The 22,249-nt window shown below is 32.1% G+C and overlaps 1 protein-coding gene across 1 annotated transcript in view; it reads right to left on the bottom strand.

Moving 5' to 3' along the window:
• The window catches only part of LOC129227574 (sorting nexin-14-like), a gene marked incomplete at its 5' end in the record, with an annotated part of 49,101 nt that overhangs the window by 5,037 nt on the left and 21,815 nt on the right, over positions 1-22,249 (bottom strand). Inside the window, 11 exon segments of the mRNA XM_054862157.1 lie at positions 787-951; positions 5,484-5,607; positions 9,274-9,328; positions 12,039-12,109; positions 12,193-12,233; positions 15,604-15,706; positions 15,804-15,951; positions 16,937-16,970; positions 17,251-17,434; positions 17,590-17,645; positions 21,713-21,795. Coding sequence (XP_054718132.1) covers positions 787-951; positions 5,484-5,607; positions 9,274-9,328; positions 12,039-12,109; positions 12,193-12,233; positions 15,604-15,706; positions 15,804-15,951; positions 16,937-16,970; positions 17,251-17,434; positions 17,590-17,645; positions 21,713-21,795 — 1,064 coding nt within the window.

The following is a 22,249-nucleotide window of genomic DNA, read 5'->3' as shown; positions in this document are numbered from 1 at the left end:
TTTCTGAGTGAATTAGAATGCAAAAACTTAATTGTCCAAAGAAACATTTGTTTCAGCAACATTTTTTTTTTTTTTTTTTTTTTGATGTCAGCGATTATTGGGTCTTTACCTCATATTTCTGATTTTCAAAGGGAAGGAGTGGTTTTTCCTTCTCTCCAGTTTTTCATTAAAAGTATATTTTTACTTCATATTCATCTTTCTTCTAATATATATATACATATATACACATGGGCGCCCATATGCAAAATTTAAAGGGGGGGGGGGGGCTCATATATTTTCCTTATGGTTTAGCAGGATATTTTCCCCATATAAACCGATTTTAGTACAGATTTGAGTTATTAAAGTTTGAAATTATTAATAAATTATTCATTAATGGCTGGAGAAGAAATGTTTTTACATTTTTGCAAAGAAGAAAGTACTAAAAGCAAGGAAGTTCTAATTTGAAAGGGGGCGCGTGAGCCCTCACTTGCCTCCCGGTATAGGTGCCCTTGTATATACATATATTGTATTTTTGATCACTGGCTTTGATTTTACTCAAAGTTTTATATTTCTAATCATTTCCAGTCACATTTCTTTTTTGATCATTAGTCATGAAATTTGGCACAAAATTCCTTATGATCATGGAAATGTGTCCATCACAATTTTGTTTTTCAAGTAAATTCACTTTATTGATGCACATAATACAGACAATTTCAACCTATCAATCTCCAATTTTAGCCACACGCAACACTAGTTGTAATAAAAACTAAATGTGAGAAAATGGTAAAATTAAACGCACATACAAACCTTTTAATGCATTAATAAGTTCGGCTAATCTTTGAGGTTTAAATGCCTGCTGTAATTTTTCATCAAGATACCATTCAATTCCAGCCTGAAGAGTCTGGCGTAACAATATATCACAGGTTGCAAGTAACTGTACAATATAACTAGGAACACAAACAACTTCAACAGCTTAAAAAGATGAAAGAATTCAAATTAAAAAAAATAATTTAATAACTTAATAAAAATAAATACAATTTACAAGCATGAATTTTAGAATTCGAAAAGCACAATAACACGTAAAAGGAAACTTTTCTTTTCCACTTATCTTATAAATCTGAGTGTATGTATCTATGTATGTATGTATGTATGTCCGAGTTACTTCTCCCGAACCCCAGTGAACTGACCATCGAAACAGGTATCGTTAGATTTGTATTTTTCCCATCTGTATGTTTGGCTAATCAGCGGAGATATCAATTAAAAACTTAATTATGACACTTAGATTTCAACATAAAATTCCTATTTTTTGAAGGCTTTCCACCATTCAAATTACACAAGCCTACATTTTTTTCTTCATGAAAAATGTTTCAAGTTTAATAGGTGCCCTACAGTAAATGGGGTATGCTGCTTACGAATCTGAACTTAGTTTTTTTCCAGCACATCTGGTTTTCAAGAAAATGAAGTTTGAAGTTTTTCATAGAAACTGCCAAAAATACTGAGAAAATATTTATTGAAACTATATTTAATAGAAAATTACTACAAAATTGCATTGTTCATAAAAAAACAATGCAGTTTTATCGACATTAGACAATCAGTTTTTTTTTTTTTGAATGAAATCTGTATTTCGTTTTTTCTTCATCGGTTTTGTTGTTTGAACATTTTATCTGATGATTGCTGCTGGATGGTTGGAAAAGGTAGAGGAATGGGATTTCCTGGTCCACGAGGTACAGGTCGAATAGCAGACGGTAAATCAAGATACTGAATTGTATGTTTATTTAAGATGCCTGGGTTTATCAATAGATCTATTTCAAACAAATCCAAAGAAGTTCTTCTGCCCTTATATAAAAGTTTGGTAAGACCTCATTTGGAGTATGTTCAGTTTTGGTCTCCTTATCTTAAGAAAGATAAGGTGGGCTACAAGGCTAATAAATGGACTTTCTCATTTAGACTATGATTCCAGGCTTAGAAGGCTAAAAATGTACAGTCTTGAGCAAAGAAGAGACCGAGGGGACATGATTCAGTTGTTTAAATTTATTAGAATGAAATATGTTACGGGGCTGAAGTTTAGCACTGAAAACAGGACAAGGGGTCATTGTTTTAAGCTATTTAAATCTTAGGCTAACATGGATATTAGGAAAAATTATTATTTTAGCAGGTTAGTGGAACCTTGGAACAGCTTACCGGAAGAGGTGATAATGAGCACGGGAGTAGATAGTTTTAAGAGGGCCGTTGATCTTCACTGGGCCAAGATTTACGTGTTACGGCCACGACCAACAGAAAAAGTAGATTGACTAGGACCAGTCTAGCTGGGCCCAGAGCCTGTTGCTGGGCGTCACTTTTGTATTTGTATTTGTATTTTTCAAACTGAAACCCTTGACATCGCAGGAGTAAAAGTAACAGCCATCTGCACAGTTTTTTTCGTTCCTTATATACCATAGAAATGCCAAAGAGTAAAGAGATACATGTACCTTTTGCCAATTTTCTCAATAGCTAAGCACACATTGTGTGGAGCCCAAACTTTGTCCTGATCACCAAGCTTTACACCAAAGCAAGCGCAATAAGCTTTATTGATAAATACTGTTATGTTTTGTTGATGCTTAGTTGTCGTTTAATCACTATAAACGTACCAAAATGTATCAGGGCAAGGTTTTACACTTTCTTCATGACATTATGATGCCCTAAACACTCGGAAAACAAAACACAATTTGATGTTTCAAACAACTAACACTCGTTATTTCATTAACAACTGCAGATGCCGTCAAGTTGACTTTGACAGATGCGAAAATGAAAAAAGTGTTGTCACTGAAATCAAATAAACATAACATTGCATGAAAATATTTTAAATCGATGTACCAAGGCTTCGTCAGGGGTCACTAGAGATTGAGTACACCAAAAATCAACTCCGGGGGTCTTCATGGGGATGATATAAAGAGGGGTGAATAACCAAACTTGTTCTGTCATGTAGACTGTCCTTAGTTGGGTGTATATTTTCTTTCATCTTTCTTGGCTGTGGATATTTGACTTTGTTGGTGGCAGACATTTGGTTTTCTTGGCAGTAGGACATTTAAAAAAACTTATTTCAATGCAATTTAGGAAATATCAATGAGGTACTTTTTTCCTTTAGTACAAAATATCTCATATGATGTTTTAAATTTTGTGAAAAATCTTGACGTGATGGGCTCAAATTAAAATCATATTCAGAATCAGCATCCTTGTATTAGCTAAGGACACTTATCAAATTAAAAACACCAAAAAACATGCAGGCCTGTGTTATTATTCAATGCTTCATCTCAACTTTCCGCAACAATGCTTTTATTAAACTTTATAGCGTGAAGAAAATCATTGAGATGAAAGATCTGTTGCCATTTTTGTTTCTCGAATATGAAAAAGTAAAATTCTTGCTTTTGTTTTAAAGGTTTTCCTGAAATCGGAGGATTTAGAATGTTTACTTTTTGGTCATTTTTCTGCAATCTATCCCAAAATTTTATTTATTTATATATATATATTTTTTTGTTCAAGCCTGAGTGTTGAACACACATCACTTGACATAACTTTTATTTTTGAGGAAGACCATGCAAAGCGGGGCTACGCAGCTAGTATTAATGAAAATCCTATTGCAAACAGAATGTTCCTACAACATTTTAAATTGTTAATTATTTTAGTGTGCTTTTAATACATATGCAAAAGGACCTTAGCAGATTACACTGTATCACAAGATTGTTGAAAGTTATTATGCTTTCAATGTAATAAAATAAAATAAAATAAAAAAATATTTGAATTTTGACATCTTGAATTCAAATTATGTTTCTCGCAATCACGAGTGTGTGTATGTAAGCGTGTGTGTTCATGTGTGGGGAGCATGTGTGTTTGTGTATAGGGTGTATGTGTGTGTAGGCATGTGTGTTTGTGTCTGTGTGCTGGCATAAGTGTGTGGGTAGTTGTGTGTATGAATGTGTGTGTGTGGGTGGGAGGGGGGTATGTGCATGTGTGTGTAGGCATACGTGTTTGTGTGCAGGCATGAATGTGTGGGTAGTTGCGTGAATGTGTAGGTGTCTGTATGTATGCGTGTGTGTTTGTGTATGTGTGTATATGTGTGTGCGTGCGTGCGTGTGTGTGTGTGTGTAGGACATGGATGCAACCTGGAGACGGCTTTCGCTATAGGAGCAGCATCGTGAGGAGCCGGTCGACGGTGATGGTGCGGAGGGTGGCGGGGGGAAAATAAAATGATAGGACGCCAAAAACAGTCAAGTGAAAGCAAAAAAAATTAATTTGAATTCTGAGATTTTGAATTCAAATTATGTTTTTCGCAATCACGAACTGAGACAGGACCCTACTCATTGGAGTTATTGTTTCTAGAATCGGCTCCTGTCCCCCCCAAGCCTGCCTCTCCTCCTGGGCGGTTACGTGTGCATAGTTGTGTGTGCGAGTAGACCTGTGTGTATGCACGTAGGCGTGTGTGAGTGTATGTGTGTGAAGTCGTGTGTGTGTATGTGTAGGACATGGACGCCTCCGACCAGGAGAAGCGGATACCTCAAAACCGGAGTAGCCGCGCCGCGCCGCGCCGCCAGCAGAGGACGGTGGGCGGAGGTGCTGCAAAGGCTTCTGGTCCAAGTTGAAAAAGGCACAGACACCAAAAACGGTCAAATGAGAACAATAAGCAATCGTGATTGCTCAATAAGCAATCGTGATTGCTCAAAAAAAAAAAAAAACTTTTTAAACTTACTCTTTTTGTACAGCAATAAAGCAAGAGATTTTTAAATGATTTTTCGACCAAAGGTCGGATTAAAAACTGAATTGAATAAAAACAAATACAAGTTACAAGCATGAATTTTACAATACGCACAAAAACATGTAGAAGGAAACTTTTTTTCCACTTATATTAATGAAAATCTTGTTGCAAACAAAATCTTCCTACAGCATTTTAAATTTTTAATTACTTTAGTGAGTTTTTAATACATGCTTAAAAGGACCTTAATTAAGCAGATTACACTGTATCACAAGATTGTTAAAAGATAATATGCTTTCAATGTAAAAAAAAACCTTTTTTTTCCACCTTGAGTATTATTCTTTGGGTACTAAATATTTAACTAAATCATGATCTACACCCCAAAAGTTGTATATTTAAACTAACTTTTTTTGTACAGCAATAAAGCTAGAGATTTTTAAATGATTTTCCAACTAAAGGTCTACAAAATACAGTTATACAACTATTTATTAAACAAAAAAATTCACTTATAAAACTAAATATATTATATTCTCAAGAAAAGTCAGGAATTTGAAAAATCAATGTTTTTAACTCTCAGATTTATGAAATTCAGAAAATTGTGATTGCTTAAAACCTCCATATCCATTAGCAACAATATTCCCCCCTCCCCAAGCATTAAAATAATAACTTCCGAAAAAATAAATACTAAAAATCCAAATTCGTCTTTTTTTTTTTTCAGTTCGGAAGCAATTTTTGACTTAGTTTCATACTAAGCAGTAAAGTTTAATTAATAACTTACCAATATATACAATATAATCATATAGCTCTTTCAAATCTATAACAGAAACAATTGTGGGACCACTGTAGGAGTGTTTTATATCACGAATAGTTGAAAAATTATCTTTGAATAGTCCTGAGATTAACTGAAAATAAAAAAGTTTGGAAAACAATTATTTGTAAATGCACTATAATATCTGTACCTTAGAGCCAGAGTGGCGTAACTCAAAAAATTGCAATTTTCCATTTATTAGCGCATAGTATGTAGAAGCCTATTCCGCATCAAATCATAAGAACGCAATTCTTAAAAAAAATCCTTTGCGGTTTTTTTTACCAGGGTAAAAACAACACGCTTCCCATCTTTTGCATGCGCCAGAAAAAAGTCTTCCATCTACGGTAAAATTATCATAATGTGACTTATGTTCTTCTGGCTCTGAGGTACAGATATTTGATATTATTATCAATAACTGCTTTTAATTATGAATAGAAGAAAAAATAATAAGGCAATATACCGTATTTTACTGTACATTATCCGCAGCAGTATATAATCCGCAGGCTTTAAAATTGGCCTGGAGAAAAAGAAAATCTTCATAAAATCTGTGGTGGCGTATAATCCACAGATAATACAATGAAAAAAAATGAAGTTTTAATTTAAGATACAATTTTAGCAACTAATTTAAAAATGCGAAAAAGTAATATCTTTTAAGGTATATTCAAAACTAATATAAAAAATAATCTAAAAATAATGATTTCTTTTCTATATTGTCATTATAGTACGATAATTACTTGAAGACAAAGAGTCTAGAAAGGAGCAAACGGTCTAAACTTGTGCAAATGAAGACTTCTTCCTTTACTATATGCATGAATCACATAAGAAAACATTCAAGCTATGTAAAAAAACCCATAAACACAAGGTAACGGTTTTGGTGCAAATCCTGTTGTAAATATTGAGGTTCAACGTGTTGCTGCTGGGGGAAAAAAGACAGGTAATCCGCGGCAGCATATGATCCGCATCTTATTAATTTTACTTTTTTAACAGATAATCCGAGGATTATACACAGTAAAGTACGGTACTTGTACAAATATACACTTGAAAAGTAAAAATCTTATCTCTAAAAAAATGCATAAACATCAATTTCAAAGGCACGCAGTATATAATGTTCTTTTTAAAAATAATTTATAGAACCAAAAGTTGTGACATAATTGAGTACATTAAAGGTAAAAATTTGGGAATTTAATTAATAACCAGTAACCCGCAGACTCTTAGTTTTAGCAACCACTTGTTAAAGGTAAACTTGATTCTTTTAAAGTAAAAAAAACACACACACACACACAAAAACAACCCTCAAATTCATTTCTGATTCAAAAAAAAAAAAAAAAAACTTGCAATCAAAAATTGCAGCCAGGTGTGCACTCTTTTTTTCGTAAAAGTTGTAAATGATACACATTTTTCAGTTTACTGTAGGAGTGATAGTGGACTGAAGTAATATTTTCTGAAGACAGTGTGAAATTTTTGGAGACTATGAGGAAGCCATTTTTGAGGATTTTAGCGAGATTTTTTTAATTCACATATATCAGAAGTTGGATTTTCAGCATTAGCATAGATAAAGTCAAAACATTGAGCTGAACATTGAAAATGCCTTTAGGTGTGCTTTGTCAAAGTCACAATCTATCATTCAAAAACTTGTAAAGATAAACAGTAGAAGCCCTCCCTCTGATTTGTGAAAAAGACAGGTATTACATGCCAACTTCACCTAACACCTTACCTTAATTTGTAATTGGTTTTTTATTTCAAGTTCTCTAATAATAATATAATATGTTCAAAACGTAGTAGTAATGTTGAATTTTATGTAAGAGGGCTGTTCAGAAAGTATCCAGACTGAATGTATTCTATTTGTTCCAGAAAACTGCTAGCGATCGTCTCACAGAAATCAGCAGGTGTGTACAACGGACCGTTCAATCACACTGACTTCTTTCATGTGGAGTGTTTGCGTGTGTACATCAAAAACAGAAAATGTGTAAAAGCATGGAGCAGCAAATCTGTATCAATTTTTGCTTTAAGCTCAGCAAAATAGGCACTGAAACCTACCTTACGAGAGGTGTTAGGGAAACCTAATTACATTTTTAGTGGACCTCACAAATGTGTCATGGTTGAGTCAAATTAGGAAACATGTTTAAGCAAATCATTAAAATTTATTAGCTTGATAAAAAATACAACATATTAAAAAACATTTTTAAAGCTTCAAAGTAAAATTCGTATAGAATCCTAAATCCAGCAATAAAACCAAGAAAAATATTGCAGGAACTCTAACATAATTGAAAACATTTATACTACTGGTACTCCATCAGAATCCATCATGATAAACAGTCCTAAAACCTTGTTCAATCTGGACACTGGTAATTTGTGACACAAATCAGGAACATAACACAGAAGGCTGTCTGGCCTAGCGTACACCTTTAGCAAATGGATCTAGCTGTGAATCCAGCTCCAGCCAGATAATCATTAGAAACCTGGGCAGCAAGCCCAGTTCAGGAACTATGTAGGAGACATCAGCGTGGAAGAAGAGATTGGTGAGTGGATGTGCTTAAATACAGCTTCCCTGACGTTCCATTCAATTTGCATATTGTCATTGGAATATTCGATGAAATTCTTAAGAAAAAAAACTAGAGAAAAGTTATTGGCAACAGTTAAATTCGTTGAAACAGTTTCTTTGATGAAATTTTTTTTTCACTGTGAGATTAACTGGTAACCGCAAAGTTTGTTTAAATTTTTCACCTACATCTCTCACTATTTTCTTCTAGAGTGAATGAAAGTTTTTGGGATGCAGTATTTTTAAGTGTAGCGTCAAGGTATGGAGAACCCCCTCACATTAAAGTAAGTACAATTCTTATCATTTTCCTTAGCACCAGAAAGGCAAGAAAAATTAATAAAATTTTTTAATATTTTGACAAGAGGCTGTTTGCAGAAAACGACCGGTGTTGTGGGCATCCTCTCGCTGGATGTTTCATCTTGACAGAGCCCCAACACACACCAGCAATCTTGTGCAGCAGTTCCTGACAAAACACGGAACAACCCAAGTAGCACACCCTCCCAACTCGCTGGACATGTCACCTCCAGATTTCTTCCTCTTTCCCAAGTTCAAGAACAGCTTAGCAGCAGCTTCAGGCCCTCCCAAAGTCTGAGTTCCAAAAATGTTTCGAGGACTAAAAACATCACTGGGCCAAGTGTGTTACTGTCAATGGAGCATATTTTGAAGGAGATTGACTCAAAACTTTATGTATGTATGTTTTTGCATAATAAATTTAGTCTTGATACTTTCTGAACAGCCCTCATATGAAAATATCTGTATCAAAAAAAAAAACAAAAAAAAAACACCAGTTTCAGCTACTCGAAGCAGCTAGTTTGAATTCTGAATGTACTACTTGTATTGATCACACATGGGGAGGGGGCAGGGTTGGTGATCATGCATCAGTGTTCAAAGGGGGGCGCAGAGCCTGAACCTGAAAAGTGGAGAATCCCTCATCCAAGTGGCAACTTCCTTCACTTTCCTAGAAGCACTTGTTTTTATTTGGTCGCCACAGTACAAGTGGCCACTGTGAATATCATTGATAAATGATTCATATGTTAAACTAGTACCTCAGGATAGAGCAATTTGAAATATTTAGCATTCTTGGGAACAATATTATAGTTTCGATTTTTTTTTTCAAATACAATTGATTTTAAAGCAGTGTCTTCAACAAGTTGCTAAATATTTCAAAACAATTCTTTTTGGCTGATTTCAAGGCTTTTAAAAGAAATAAATTTTGCAAACCTTTTCTTCTATTTCAAATGTTGTAGGCTCATAAATATCTTTCCAGACTTCTTTACTGAAAAAGAAATAAATACATCAGTACCTAACCCTGGTATTAAGAACTACTTTACTCCATAGAAATAAAACCAGACAAAAAGCAGCATTTTTATTTTACACTTGTATTTTATTAAAAACAAAAATAACGTATTTACATGCAGTTATTATATAGGGTTTGATTAGAATAAAAAAACATGAAATGAAATATACAAGAGGAGAAAATGCAAGAAATATTAGCTAAGCTCCTTTGTTCTAAAAGGATAACAAATGTTATCAAGTTCTCTCAATAAAATCTCAATTCATTATAATTTGATTTGATGCTTTGTTACGAATGAGAGAAAAAGTACAATAACAAAATAAATAAATAAAATAATAATAATAATAAAACTTAAAATTGTTTATGACAGATTAAAAGTTTGTGCAATCAAAAATTGCAGCCTAGAGCATGTTTCTACAGTTATACTATCATGTGCCACATTTAACAAGTTAGGTCTCAGAGATTGATTGCCGACACTTTATATTATCCTATTGCATAATTTTTCTCAGAGCAAATCAAGCTTTTAATTCAGAAGTCCAATTAATAAAATTTAAGAAAGAAAAATGGCACCGTTAAAACAATTGTAGTATCAAAACAAATCTAATTATTTCAAAGAAATAAGCAGGGTCACAAAAAGTCACTAAGCATTTGATTACATTTTAAGACAAGCTGTGAAAAAAATTGATTAAATTATATCAAAACCCCCATTAAAATGTAAAATAGTCGGCTCACTTCATAATTTATCGCCAATCTCAACAAGAAACCTTTTTAAAGTAAATCAATCATAATAATTGTATCATAATTCTGAAAATAACGCTGTTTTGAATCATCTAAATTATTTGATAACTAGGGAAACAAATTGAGACATTTGCTTAGATCTTTTTCCTTCAATGGCCTCATAGGTATAACATATTTTCTTGTGTTATAGTCAATTCATTAAAATCTCACACAAGAGTTATTCAAGTGCAAAAAAAGAAAAAAAAAAAGCATTTGAAAAATGAAATATGATTCGCTCTGTTAAAAAACTAAAGCATCAAATATTTACAGTTGCTGTTTTTTTAGTTGTTATTCAAAGAAAATTTTTTGATTTCACATTAGCCTTTTTGGTACTGGAAAACAGAAAGGTACCTGTGTTTGTTTTTCCCTTCACAAAATGTACTGAAGAAAATGCTCAGCAACAAAAGCAAGAATTAACAAAAAGTTTGCTTTTATGCCAAGAAAAAGTTAAATTTCCTTTGCTGAACGGAATTTAAGGCGCCATAAATCTAATATGGTCTATGGCAGAAAGGGCGTAACAAAGGGATGTCTCAAAGTCAATCATCCCTGCACTTCTACCTTTTTGATAAGAATACAAGAGGAGCAGAAGATGTCTGAACACCCAAACTGGGTTTAGGGGAAATGTTTGTCATTGAGGGCAAAAGGGGATCAATGGATTTTTAAGAAATTAAGAACTTAAAAAAGATTTAAAACGGATCTTTTCCTTGAAATTGGTTTCTCCCTTTAAGTTAAAAGCCTTTTAATTTTTATCAATCCTTTTTACATTAGAAATTTGATATCTGACACTGATTAGGCCAGTGGTTTCCTAACTTTTTATACCTGTGCTCCCCTTTTCTCAGAAATAAATTGTTCCCCCCCCTCCCCACAAATTTCATAAACGTTTTTTTTTTTTGATGTTACACTTTATTAATGAGTTTATAAAAGCAATACAAAATGTTATATAAAATGGGTTTTATGCACAAAACTTAATAAATTATTATTTTGTAAAATGAGGATTGATAATTTTATTACTTAATAATTATTATAAAATTACACAATAATATATATTACACCATTAGTAAAACATCAATAAAATATTAATGCAATAGGTGGGACTTGTCTTTAAGTGCAAATTTTCTCAAACTGTAGTGTCGTTGAATATACATCGCTATTCTTAGTGTAAGTGTTCAAACCCAAGTGCCACCCACCGCAAAGACGTTTTGCTAATTCACACTTTGAGGTTAATTTTAAAAAAAAATTGTATACCAAAATAATATTTTGTTAACAGCTGCAAGTCTTTTAACATTAACTTTTAACCTGTGGAAGGTTCAACAGATTGGAAACCTCTGGATTCGTCATATCAAACCACATTTATGCTGCATAATACACTAGATTGCTAAGTTGCCCAAAATAATAATGCCAATTAAATTAATTGTACACTTATTCCTTTTGAAAACCTTCCTCTACCTTTGAAGTACATTTTATTTTTAGGAGCAAGCTCAAGCAATGACATACAAGAACCATGTTTTAAAAGAACTAAAAATAGGCCATGAAGATCACCAACGTTCAAATCTGACTAATTTAGTGGACATTTTTTCAATTTTTCCTTTCCTGCATCTGTAACGCTTAAAGATAAAAACATCATATGAATGTTTTTTTTTTCATCAAATAGGGAAGGACAAAGTCTATCTTTAATCATTTATCTTGTGTATTTTAATATTCAATGAATTCAGATGCATTTTGGATAATATTTTAAGAATATAATCAGTAAATTTTGAATCATCAAACCAAATGCCATACAAATACTATCATGAATTTCATATACTGAATAAATATTATTAGAAGAGCAATTATTAAAGTTTGAATCAATTTAAGATAATGGGATTTTGTAACTAAAACAATACCAAAAAAAAAAAAAAAAGGTTAACAACTGTACCTAGGTTTTGGTTTAGCAGCTTCAGTTGATGCAATGAAAGCTTGAAGAAAAGGGAGCAGATGTTGACCTTTCTATTTAAAACAATAATAACAATAAATTTAAATAATGCATCAAAATAATTTTATAGACATTTATAGGAAATTTGCATACATACTTCTTTTATTAATTTCATAGGAACTGTTTTAATCATTTTTCCTGCAGAGTAAATGGAGAAAAATATAAGTTCCATATATACAAAAGCATATTATGTTCAATATAAGTTTAATTTAGAAAGTGAATAAACAAATAAAAGTCAAAATGTTTGGATTTTGAGTGACACTACAAGTTACCGAGCCATGTGACACCTGCGCTATTTACTCCACTGCTTGTAATACAAAATACATATTGAATTATTAGCTGCTATTTTGCTTTCTTTCTGGAAAATGACTATATGATAAACATAGTTCATCAATATATCTCATCAATAACTACAAACATGTGCATTCTTACATGTTTCGGGAAAAATGGTCTCACTCTTCGCACCTTCAATGAAATTAGATTAACAATCTGCTAATTCAACAGTAGTGTGAAAAAATTAGACATTAAAATGGCAGCAACCATGGACTGGTGTCTGTATATCGGAGCAATTTGATGCATTGGTTTAAGGAAATATTTTGAATCGGTTTAACGATGTGGGAAGCAGACTGGTTTTATGCGATGCATCAATGAATCACCCAGTCCTACTAAAGAGATAAAGATCATACAGAAATTAAACAAATTTCGCTTAGTTTATTCACTTGGAATGAATAAAAATTATTTCAGAGTAAATTTTTTTATAAATTTATAGATTAATACAGATAATTCAAAAGAGCAACCCAGAAAAAAAAATCTTTCGTTCTTCCAGTCAGAATTACAATATTAAAAATAAAACAGAGGTAAAAGCCCTACTAAGAATATGTTGCCCACACGTCTCTTTTATTATATTTTGCATTTTAATCTCTTCTTTATGATTAGTACACAGTAAGTTGTTTGATCATACCACCCTTGATTTAAATATTTTCTGAAAACTATTGACATGCCCTAGTAAGTCTATAGATTAAATGAGATAGTAAAATAGTTTTGATTGACAGCAACTCACACAAGAGGTAACTAATGGTGAAAAAAAAAAAAAAAAAAAAAAACATTTTTGCTAATTTTAATTTTGGATATGCCATTTTGGAAGCACTAAATTACTTTTCTCATTTTGTTTACTTTGCTTCAAAGCTCTTTGCTGAAATATGATTTCTGTTAAAATATTTTCCGCTTTAGAAGTAGTTTTGAAACACAATCAGGACTTAATCTCATAACAATACAAAAAAGAACATTTTAATATTTTTATGCAAGTATATATACATATGTACATACCTGCAGTAAACTTTCTTTTATATACTGGTGGACAATTGCTAAGGACGGATGGCAATAGCAGCGTTAGCAACCACAAAATAGAAGGCAAGTAAATATGAAAATTAGCATAAGTTTGGGACACAACAAGACGTGTTATGAGTATGCAAATTTTTTAGACTCATGACATTGCTGGTCACATGATAGCGTTAATAAGCGATATAAAGGATTGGGCGCATGAGGACCATAGTTGTTCAAAAGTAATGTTTGACAGGAAAGAATCAATTGACGAACTTGCACTTTTGAGTATGTCTTCCTGACATCCCTTAGATGATTTTATGGGTGGCCATGTGGTTGGCAACATCGAAGAAGGGCAGGAAAATTTAGATGTTGCCAGGGAGTTCGACGTCAGCCACAGGGTTGTTTCTAGAGTTTGGAAATCATTTTAAACAAATAGAATATGTAGCAAATGTCATGAGGGAGGTTGTGTACGCAATACGACGTCAGCAGAAGATTGATACCTAATGCTAGCAACGAAAAGGAACCAGCGCAACACAGCTACTGAGGTAGCAAAGCAGTTTCCTGCTGCTACTAGCAAGCAAATAAAATGAAAAACTGTAGCCAGACGTTTGAATGCAGTAAGACTATACGCCCGTCAGTTTGTTTTGTACATTCCATTGTCTACAAGTCAGTGTTTTGCTTGTTTTCAATATATCTTCAGCATTGCATTTAGAGAGAAGTCGACTGGGCTTGTGTGCTATTCTCAGATGAAAGCAGGTTCAGTCCATTGTCTAATTGTGGACAACTAACCTGGCATGAGAGTGGTACAGCATTAAAGCGGGCAAACATAAAAAAAAGAACTAGTATCAAGTTGTGTCATGGTAAGGGTAGGATTATGATTAATGGCCATATGTGGCTTGTGTGCTTCCAAACAAGACTATGACGGCTTGGGATACATTAATCTAGTTCTGCTGCCTCATGTTCAGGTGTTATGTGGTGTTGTGGGCGATAAATTCGTTTCCATGGATGGCAATGTTAACATGTCAGTACCAATCGCCATCCAGGACTGTCTAGCTCACTCAAAATATTCAACCCATCAGATGGCCAGCACGTTTTATAGATCTGAATCATATTGAAAATGTTTGGGATGCTTTGGAGAGCAGTAATGCTAGTCGACAACGCCCTCCAATAAGCAAGGACACTCTTATCCGTGACTGACAGAAGAATGGGATAAATTACCCCCCCCCCCCCCCCAACAGCTTCTGGATAATGTTGTGTAAAGCATCACATGATGTGTAGAAGCTTGCATCACTCTCCATGGTCGCCATTTTCTATATTTACATCTTATGCCGGTACGCATGGGCGGTAATTACATTTATTCACTTTTACGTATTCAGCCCAAAATGACAGTTTCATTCTGTGAACACTTTTCAATGCCTTCTGGATTTCAGAGCACAATTAATTATCCCCATTGTAATGTTCTAGAGCTCTGGCATAAGTTTATTTCACTTGGCATCGAATTACACTTACTTTTTTATGCTCTACATAGCCCATTGGAATCCGTCCTTAGCAATTGTCCACCAGTGTATATCTTCACAAGGGACAGACCAAAAAGTTGTATGAGTGAGAAATTCAGGGTTGAAATTACTTTTTATTTTACATCAAATCAATTGTAAAAATAAATAAATGCCAAAAATAGAATTAATAACATCTTGGTTTTGAAAAATTTCTTCCAGTGTCATTCTGCTTATTTTTTTCGTTACAGAAGAGTTTCAGTTCAGTAATTATTTACATTACTAGAAAGTCATTAGTCAAGGTACGATGGGTGAAAATTCCTTCTACTGTCCTACATTTGAACGAAGCCATTGCCTGTTTGGTGATATTTTAATATTTGAAATTTTAACCCTAACTTCAATGGATTAACCAGAAACTCCAGTGGATAGCGTTAATTTTCAACCGCTTTTTTGATTCTTCATTCTCCTAAAATGACTGTCTTACCAGTAAAACAGTTAAGTTACTGGATCGAGTTCAGCCTTGTCACAATAAAGCCTTTCCCTGCATGTTAAACATTACTAAAACATATTATCAAATTATCATGCCGTGGTACAAGTTTCATTGTTGAGACTCTGGGTTACTTGATCATTGGATATTTATATGAGGATATTTCAAATAAAATGTGAAAAATAATTTAAAAAAGCCTAATTACCAAGTTTTATGTCAGGTAAAAAGCTTGAAGTGAATGGAATGGGAGATTTCAAAAACTGAAAAAGCAGTTCACTTCCTTGAAGTGCAGGAAGAGTTAGAAGAGTCTACATTAGAAACAAATGAAATGATATTGAACAAATATTATTAAAAATATGCAATTCATAACAACTCAAAATAAAATTATGGAACAGTCTGACATACTTGTAAATAGTGTTCAAATTCAGGTCGTTTGCTCTCCAGGAAAGTGAGACCTTTGTGTTGCTGTGAACGTTTGGGAGGAAGCTGCACAGATAGCTCACCATGAAATTCTGTCAGTTTTGCCTCCAAAACATAAAACTCGTTGTACCGCCTAGCAAGAAAATTTAATGTATTACAGTTCTTATTTAAAAAAGAAATTGAAATTTAAAAAACATTTACAATCTTCATGTTTGAAAATTTCAAACACAAAATTGAAGCATTTGCTACTGCACGAACATAAGGAACACTTAAACTTTAAAAATTAAAAAGAACATTTTACATTAGTTTTACTATCTCTATGACAGCTAGCTGTTGATTTATTTAAAAACAGACTTTAAAAATTGAAAGAGAGCACCAATAGCACTGCAATATTGTATTATACAAACAATCATAACATTACTTTTTGAATTTCACTTCTGAACCTGAACTGTCTACTTTGAATCAGATAAACTTATCATCCATTTAAATTTTCCAATCAAAAATATAAAATACATTAATAAAACAAAGTCTCACACCTGAAAGCCTGTATTTTGAATAAACCATTTTTTGGATACTTTTTAACAATGAAAATAAACTTTCCAGCCTTACTTTTAATTTCCCTAACCTTTTAGGAACCTTGAACAATTAAACTTATTGCTTTGAAGAAACAAGGAATATAGTAAAAAATCCATTTATTATCATTATTATTTGTAACGAATCAATATTTTGGCTTTGCCCAGTGGGAAGTAAAAACAACAAAATATACTTATTATTCTTGAGAATTCCATAATTTTGAAGTGGTTTGTTTTTTGATTACATAATCACTACTTTTTTCATAAGACATTTGCTCATTACTGGCCTATGGGTACAAGGTTATATCTCCTAATAGAATTGAAAAAATGTAACATTGAGTGTAACTCAAACATTGTTATGTCATAGTTTAGGAGCATTTTGTTCTAACCATTTGAATGAATTCCAAAGAACGAGATATCAAAATTATCGGAAGGTTAGCTAGAAAAAATATAAAAGTATAAAGAAAACACAAAATAAATTTATCAGCTAATTAACTTTTTAACTAGTTCTAAAATGTTCTTTTTCAGATATAACTTAAGCTGTACCTTTCCACTGTCCAGTGTAAATCATCAGGGTCATCTGAAAGAAATAATGTTAATTAACAATAAATTATTTTTAAAAATACTCTTTTGATACAACTAAATGCAAGAGTTCTAATTTACAAACAAGCACAAAACGTATGAAATTATAAAGTAATATAATAATAATTTCAAACAAATGCCATAAATCCTTACTCATTTTGAAATAAAACAATTTTAAAATCTGCTTTTTATTGCTTTTTCTTCATTTTGGCTTTTTTTAAAAAAAAAAAACTTTTAATATCAGTAAAGCTAGATGTTTAATAGCTCCAAAACCTTACCTTCATCTCTGACATCGATCCTTTGTACTTCTATTCGAAATGTATGATAATATTTACAATTTTGATCCATTCTCATCATAACTTGAGGAATAAATACTCTCCAAGCACTTAATTTTTTTAGTCTAGGGTCATCTTCCATTGTATATACATCTCCTTCCCCTTCAAAAGAAGATGCTGCATCTGCCTGCAAATGACACATTAAAAAAAATATATAAATATATTTATAGCACAAAACTGCAGATAAAATATTAAACATTTAAAACATTTTCTCTATGTATTCTTATCTTATAATGGATGATGGCTTTAGTTATAAACTAAAGCCATTATGAAAAAACTTACAAATTGGGCTTCAGCAAGGTCAATACCTTCTTCTTCTTCATAAACTTGCCCATCATCTATTAAAAACAAATTAAAATATACACATAAAAATTCATTAAATTATTTTACTTTAAATGAAATTTCCATTTTGTAAAATGAAACACCAACCTATTAGGGTCAGCCAATAAATAATGAGGCAGAGGCTAGAAAACAGATTTTATTCGACATTCTTCAAAAATACAGATTGAAATAGTTTAAGCACTTATCCCTCTGGGAAATTAGTAGCATAATTCCATGCTCATAAAAGTCTTTTGGCATCTGCTAGAATCAATTCTTCATCGTCCGAATGAAATTGTTGTCCCCAAAGTGCCTTTTTGAATTCCCCAAAGATCTGGGATCATATGGGGATAGATCTGGATTATTTAGGAGGATGGTTCAAAACTTTCCACTTTCATTTTCACGAAAATTCCTTTTTTGCATTGGCTGTGTGTGGTTCCGGTAAACTTTCACGAGCGTGTCATTCTGTTGCACGATAACCCTAGACCACACAGCCAACGCAAAAAAGAAACTTTTGTCGAAATTTAAATGAGAAGTCTTGAACCACACCCCTTATAATCCAGACCTATCCCGATATGATCCCACATCTTTGGGAACAAGAAGGCACTTTGGGGACAACAATTTCATTTGGACAATGAAGTAAAGGAGTGCATGCATAATTGGTTCCAGCAGCAGCCAAAGGATTTTTATGAGCACGGAATTATGCGACTAATTTCCCAGTGGGATAAGTGTTTAAACAATTTCGATCAGTATTTTGGAAGAATGTCGAATAAAGTCTGTTTTATAGCCCCTGTCTTGTTATTTATTAACTGATTTTCATACAAGTAAAAATTTCTTACAAGATTAGAATTTACTTCCAGGGTTCATACTCAATTTGGATAAAAAAATTCCATGACTTTTCCAAGACTTTTTCATGACTTCATAAAAATTTTCATGACCTTGTTACACGAAGAGAATAGTACTATTTAATGTCAAACTTGCCAATTTTTTCGGCAATTGGCATTAGAAAAACTTTTGCATGAGTGCCATTACCTCATTGGAGCACTTACTTGTGACTGAAAAAAATATCAGTGCATACTGCTGAAAGTAATAAATTATTCTTATTTGTCTTCATCACATAAATTCAAGTAAAATAAAAATATAATGAATGCAATACACTGATGTTTAAATGTCCAATAAATATTTAATAAATAAGACAGAATAGTAATGAATGGGATAAAAATTGAATAAGTTTAAAATAATAAAATCAGGGTTGGTTTTTTTTGTCGGCAAAAAGGTATTTTTGCCAGGACAGTGGATAAAACCACGGCAAAAATGGAAAAAAAAACGGCAAAAACCTAATTGCAAATAAAGTAGCATTATATTGTTAATCAAAAAATAGTGACAATATAATATTAATACTGCACTTTAATATTTTAGTTATGTCTCTCCATGTTACTTCTAATTTATAAGGTGAAAAATAAATAAAAAAGAAATGTTGGGATTGCAAAACTTAAGATTTTAAATGTTTGCTAAAACATTTTTTTCAGAATGAGCCAATTCCTTCAATGCTAAAACAAAGAATGTTTACTTAAGCTTAGTAAATTAATAAAAAGATTGAATTCTAATTATATATATATACATATATTTAATTAATCACTTTTTTTTTATCCCATTAAGATTTTTAAGCTATTTAATTAATAACAGAATATTTACTTGAATATAGAAAAATATTAACTTTTCATCACTAAAGAAATAATGCATTTACATGCAGTACAGTACCTAAAGATTTCTGCACACTAGTCGCAACTCTTTAAATGTGTCCTGCAAGCTCTGCTGCAATGGAGAGATATTTCTCAAATTTTTCTTTTGTACAATCAAAAATACGAAACCATTTGTCAGTTGCTTCTCTCACGAAACTAGTTTATTGCTATGCCATGCTTAAACAAATAGGTTTTGATGAAGATGGTATAGACTATGATGATTTAAGTGATATTTCAATGTAAAGAAATGTGTATTTTGCTTTTTAATTACTTTTATTTTATAGTTGTATATTGATTAAGTATACTTTATATAGATATTTAGTATTCTGTAAAAAATGCTATAATAAACAAGCTAATTACATTTTCATTGTAAGTTAATTATTTGTCTTAGATGTTACAAACTGAAATTTTATGTTAAATGTTTAAAAATAAGTTAAACCTTAATTTTTTTTAAACTTTAAAAATACTTAAATTAAAATTTTATCAAAATCTTTTCATGCTTTTACTTTTATATAAAAGGAAAAAAACTGTCCGTAAGAAGTTAACACAAAATCTATTTTTGCCGGGCGGTAAAAACCGTGGTTTTTTCCGCCCCCGGCAAAAACTTGCCAACCCTGAATAAAATTACTTCATAAAATCACTGCCCTTTGATGTCAATAGTACATCTAATCACTCAGGTAACTGGACAGCCTATTCGTACATTAAAGTAAAGCCACTTTTTACAGTAAATTCATTTTTCCAAACCAGATATTGCAGCAGGCTAAAAGGATCAGTTTTGTGAGCTATATGTTGGGCACTACTGTTTGAGAGTATTAGAATTCCCCTATTTTATGTTCTATTGCCTGATTAAAGTCTTCATTTTAAAACCTGCAACATATCAAGATAAACTCTGAAAAATTTAAAAATGAACTTTATACAAGTAGTTGAAACGAACTCGGATGCAATTGAATTACACTTTTTGAGGGAGCGTGGCAAAATCAATATAGTGCGAATCCACTATTACAGAATATAAAATATAAGAAGTACTGAAAATAATGGTGGGATCAAAATTAGTACTGCCCCAGTAGTAAAATCACATCATAAAAAAAGGTGAGCGGCTGTTACAGAAGCGGATGAAATTGGATTCCAAAACTCGGATTTGTTTTTGAGATCGTTCAATTTATGTGCAATATTACTGAATCACTCAATATTTCTAGCGCTCTTTTAGTAATTGTTGCTTTCTTACTGTCCAAGACATTTTTTCCATGACTTGAAATAAATTTCCATGACTTTTATGAAAATATTGATTTTTCACGACTTTTCCAGGTCTGAAATGTTTTTTTTTTTTTCCATGACTTTCCAGGATTTCCATGACCAGTGCAAACCCTGACTTCAAATCTTTGACAGTGTTATTTGACAGCCTTATTATTACGAGGTACGAGGGGAAGTTGGAAAATAAGTTTCCCCTGTTGACTGAGGTTAGAGTTGTGTATGAAAGTCAAAAAATAGAATGAGACATTTCTTCTGAAACTGTATTCATAACTTGTAGCATTTTTTTCACTCATGGAAAATGCTAAACCAGAAAAAGATTAAATATAAAACCTTGACGGTCAAAAAAGAGTAGCTAAATGTTGCAGCTGTAGTTTAGCTCATGTATAAAGCTTCATTTTGGAAAATATTCTGCTTTAGTCAAACAAATTCCTAATTTTAAAAGATCTCTCAAAATTTTAATTGTATCAGATTATGTATGAGCGAAATTTCTACTTTTTTTTGAAGATGCAAATTTCTAACTGAAAACAAATTGTTTGCTCTGCTGTTTCATTCAATGGAATGAATTTCATTGACACATGAAAGAACTACATCCTTCTAAAACATAGGTTCAACTATGATTGCCTTACTAAAGATTTCAACCAGTACACAGAGTGCACTGTAAACCTTAAAAAAAAAACAGTCAGCAACTGGCAGACTACAGTCCAGTTTCAGACTGAGAAAGGTCAAAAAACTAAGTCACCAAAAAAGTTTTGAAAGTAGGAATCACACAAATAAATTATTTAAGAGTAGTTTAATGCAGGATTGCAAGACAGATTTTTTTTTTTTTTATGGTTAGTATAGAATGTGAAAGGATTTTCTGAATGATAAAAATTTTTTTTTCAAAAGTATCTGGACCTCAAGTAAAATTACTTTTCGACCACTGTCTTAAAAGTTCAATATTTCTTTACAATAGAACTGCATATCAAACCAGAATGGAATTCAAATAAGGAATGTTATTCCTATAACCTCATGGAAAATTAAATGTAAGCATTTTCATGAAATACAAAATACATTAATTAGGTATCTTGTAACTAGAAATTCAAATTAAACCATACCAACATGAGTGGTAAAGACTCCTTTTAATTTATTCCCTAATTTTGATATTGTTGAGGGACCAGAATTTCCCTTCTTGCTGCCCCTAGAATAATAAAAAAAGCTATTAGACAAATAAAATTGATGATTACATTAATTGATATAAAGAATTTGCTGTGAACAGGAATATTAGTATCAAAGACAAGTGAATTTATATGCATTTTTTTTCATGTAAAAATATTCAGAAAAATATTTTACTAAATCCGATTTGAAAATTTCAGTATTGTCTATATGGACTGTCCATAAATGAAGTAACACTATTTTTAAACATTTCTGACTCTCCTCCCTTTTTGTTAAAATGTCACTTTCCTTACACCCTCCCCTTGTCACATTACTTTTCATTCACATTTTGATTTAAAAAAGTCTGTTGTCATACTTCTTGCTGCATCCAGTGAAGTTCCCCATCAATTTTTCTGAGGGTATACTCCCAGTAATCCACTATGCACAATATATGTATGCGATTGCAAGCCGCTCAAAAAGCGTTGATTTATTAATTGTTG

The sequence above is a fragment of the Uloborus diversus genome, chromosome 8 (genome assembly GCF_026930045.1).
Source record: "Uloborus diversus isolate 005 chromosome 8, Udiv.v.3.1, whole genome shotgun sequence".
NCBI lineage: Eukaryota > Metazoa > Arthropoda > Arachnida > Araneae > Uloboridae > Uloborus > Uloborus diversus.
The sequence above is the reverse complement of the archived record's forward strand: the minus strand, read 5'-3'. Positions and strand labels throughout refer to the sequence as shown.